This window comes from Anas acuta, chromosome W (genome assembly GCF_963932015.1).
Source record: "Anas acuta chromosome W, bAnaAcu1.1, whole genome shotgun sequence".
Taxonomy (NCBI): Eukaryota; Metazoa; Chordata; class Aves; order Anseriformes; family Anatidae; genus Anas; species Anas acuta.
Genome location: NC_089016.1, coordinates 9589406 through 9591157, shown reverse-complemented (window position 1 = coordinate 9591157; position 1752 = coordinate 9589406). Strand labels below are relative to the sequence as shown.

Sequence of the window (1752 nt, the reverse complement as noted above, 5' to 3'; positions counted from 1 at the left end):
CTTCCACTCCAGAGCTCTTGTCCCTCTGCTGTCTGTGCCAGCCTGATGGCACAGGGCTGTGAGGACAGGCTCTACCTTACCAACACCACAGCCTCTGCACTGGGTTGGGTCTGCCCTGCCTGCCCATGCCTGCTTCTCTCCCTTGCCCAGCGTGGCAGCTGGTGGTGTCTGATTCTGACAGGGAGTGCTGTGCATGGCGGGTGAAGCAGGAGGAGATGCTCCCTGTTCTCCGGCCAGACACGCACAATCCACCTTCTGGTTTTGTCTCCTGGGTATTGAACAGGGAAGATGCACACAGAGGCACAGAGCCAAACACCCCTCACTCAGCAGAGGGGGCCACTGCCCAGGAACCTTCCCTCTTGGAACCTCAAATGGAGCAGAGCAGGCTCACTGGGAGCTGCTGGGCAGAGGAAGCTGCAGTGTACAGGACACTCAGCAAGCACAAAGCAGGGCTCCAGACAAGGATATAGGCAAAGGTCTTCTTGGAAACAGGGAATGTAAGGCTTTAATTGTGAATTTTCTCAGTTTTGCTCAGAGACATTACTCGTAACACTCTCTATTTATTTATTTATTTTTTTTTCTCATTTGGCAGTGTCCATGTCCAGAACCAGCAAATGCCCAACAGCAGCTCTGTCAGTGAGTTCCTCCTGCTGGCATTCACAGACATGCGCGAGCTGCAGCTCCTGCACTTCGCGCTCTTCCTGGGCATCTACCTGGCTGCCCTCCTGGGCAACGGCCTCATCCTCAGCGCCGTAGCCTGCCACCACCACCTGCACACCCCCATGTACTTCTTCCTCCTCAACCTCGCTCTCCTCGACCTGGGCTGCATCTCCACCACTCTGCCCAAAGCCATGGCCAATGCCCTCTGGGACACCAGGGCCATCTCTTATCAAGGCTGTGCTGCTCAAGTCCTCTTTTTCGTATTCTTCATTGGAGCAGAGTATTCTCTTCTCACCATCATGGCCTATGACCGCTACGTTGCCATCTGCAAGCCCCTGCACTACGGGAGCCTCCTGGGCAGCAGAGCTTGTGCCCAGATGGCAGCAGCTGCCTGGGGCAGTGGCTTTCTCAATGCTGTCCTGCACACGGCCAACACGTTTTCCCTGCCCCTCTGCCAAGGCAATGCTGTGGACCAGTTCTTCTGTGAAGTCCCCCACATCATCAAGTTCTCCTGCTCAGATGCCTACCTCAGGGAAGTTGGGGCACTTGTGTTTAGTGTTTCTTTGGGCTGTGGTTGTTTTGTTTTCATTGTTTTCTCGTATGTGCAGATCTTCAGGGCAGTGCTGAGGATGCCCTCTGAACAGGGCCGGCACAAAGCCTTTTCCACATGCCTCCCTCACCTGGCTGTGGTCTCTCTGACTCTCAGCACTGCCTTGGTTGCCTACCTGAAGCCCCCCTCCATCTCTTCCTCATCCCTGGACATGGTGGTGTCATTTCTGTACTCGGTGGTGCCTCCAGCACTGAACCCCCTCATCTACAGCATGAGGAACCAGGAGCTCAAGCACGCCTTGTGGAAACTCATTGGATACATGCTTCTTTTGCATCAATAGTGTGCCTATAATATTAAATGGACACACAGGTTATCTGAACAATCTCTTTGTACAGTAGGTTGCAATTATTTTATTATTATTAATATTATCTCTTAAAATTGTGATTTTGGTTGAATTCTGTTCATGGCATCCTATTTTTTTTTTAATTTATTTACTTTCACCCAATCATCTTATGTACCTACAGAACTTGGCTTCCTGTGTG

General features: G+C 51.9%; 1 protein-coding gene across 1 annotated transcript; it reads left to right on the top strand.

Annotated features, from left to right (window-relative positions):
• Window positions 1-614: 614 nt before the first annotated feature.
• LOC137847320 (olfactory receptor 14C36-like) lies at window positions 615-1550 on the top strand. The gene has a single exon (XM_068665606.1). It carries the CDS (start codon window positions 615-617, stop codon window positions 1548-1550), a length of 936 nt encoding a protein of 311 aa, XP_068521707.1.
• Window positions 1551-1752: the final 202 nt, after the last annotated feature.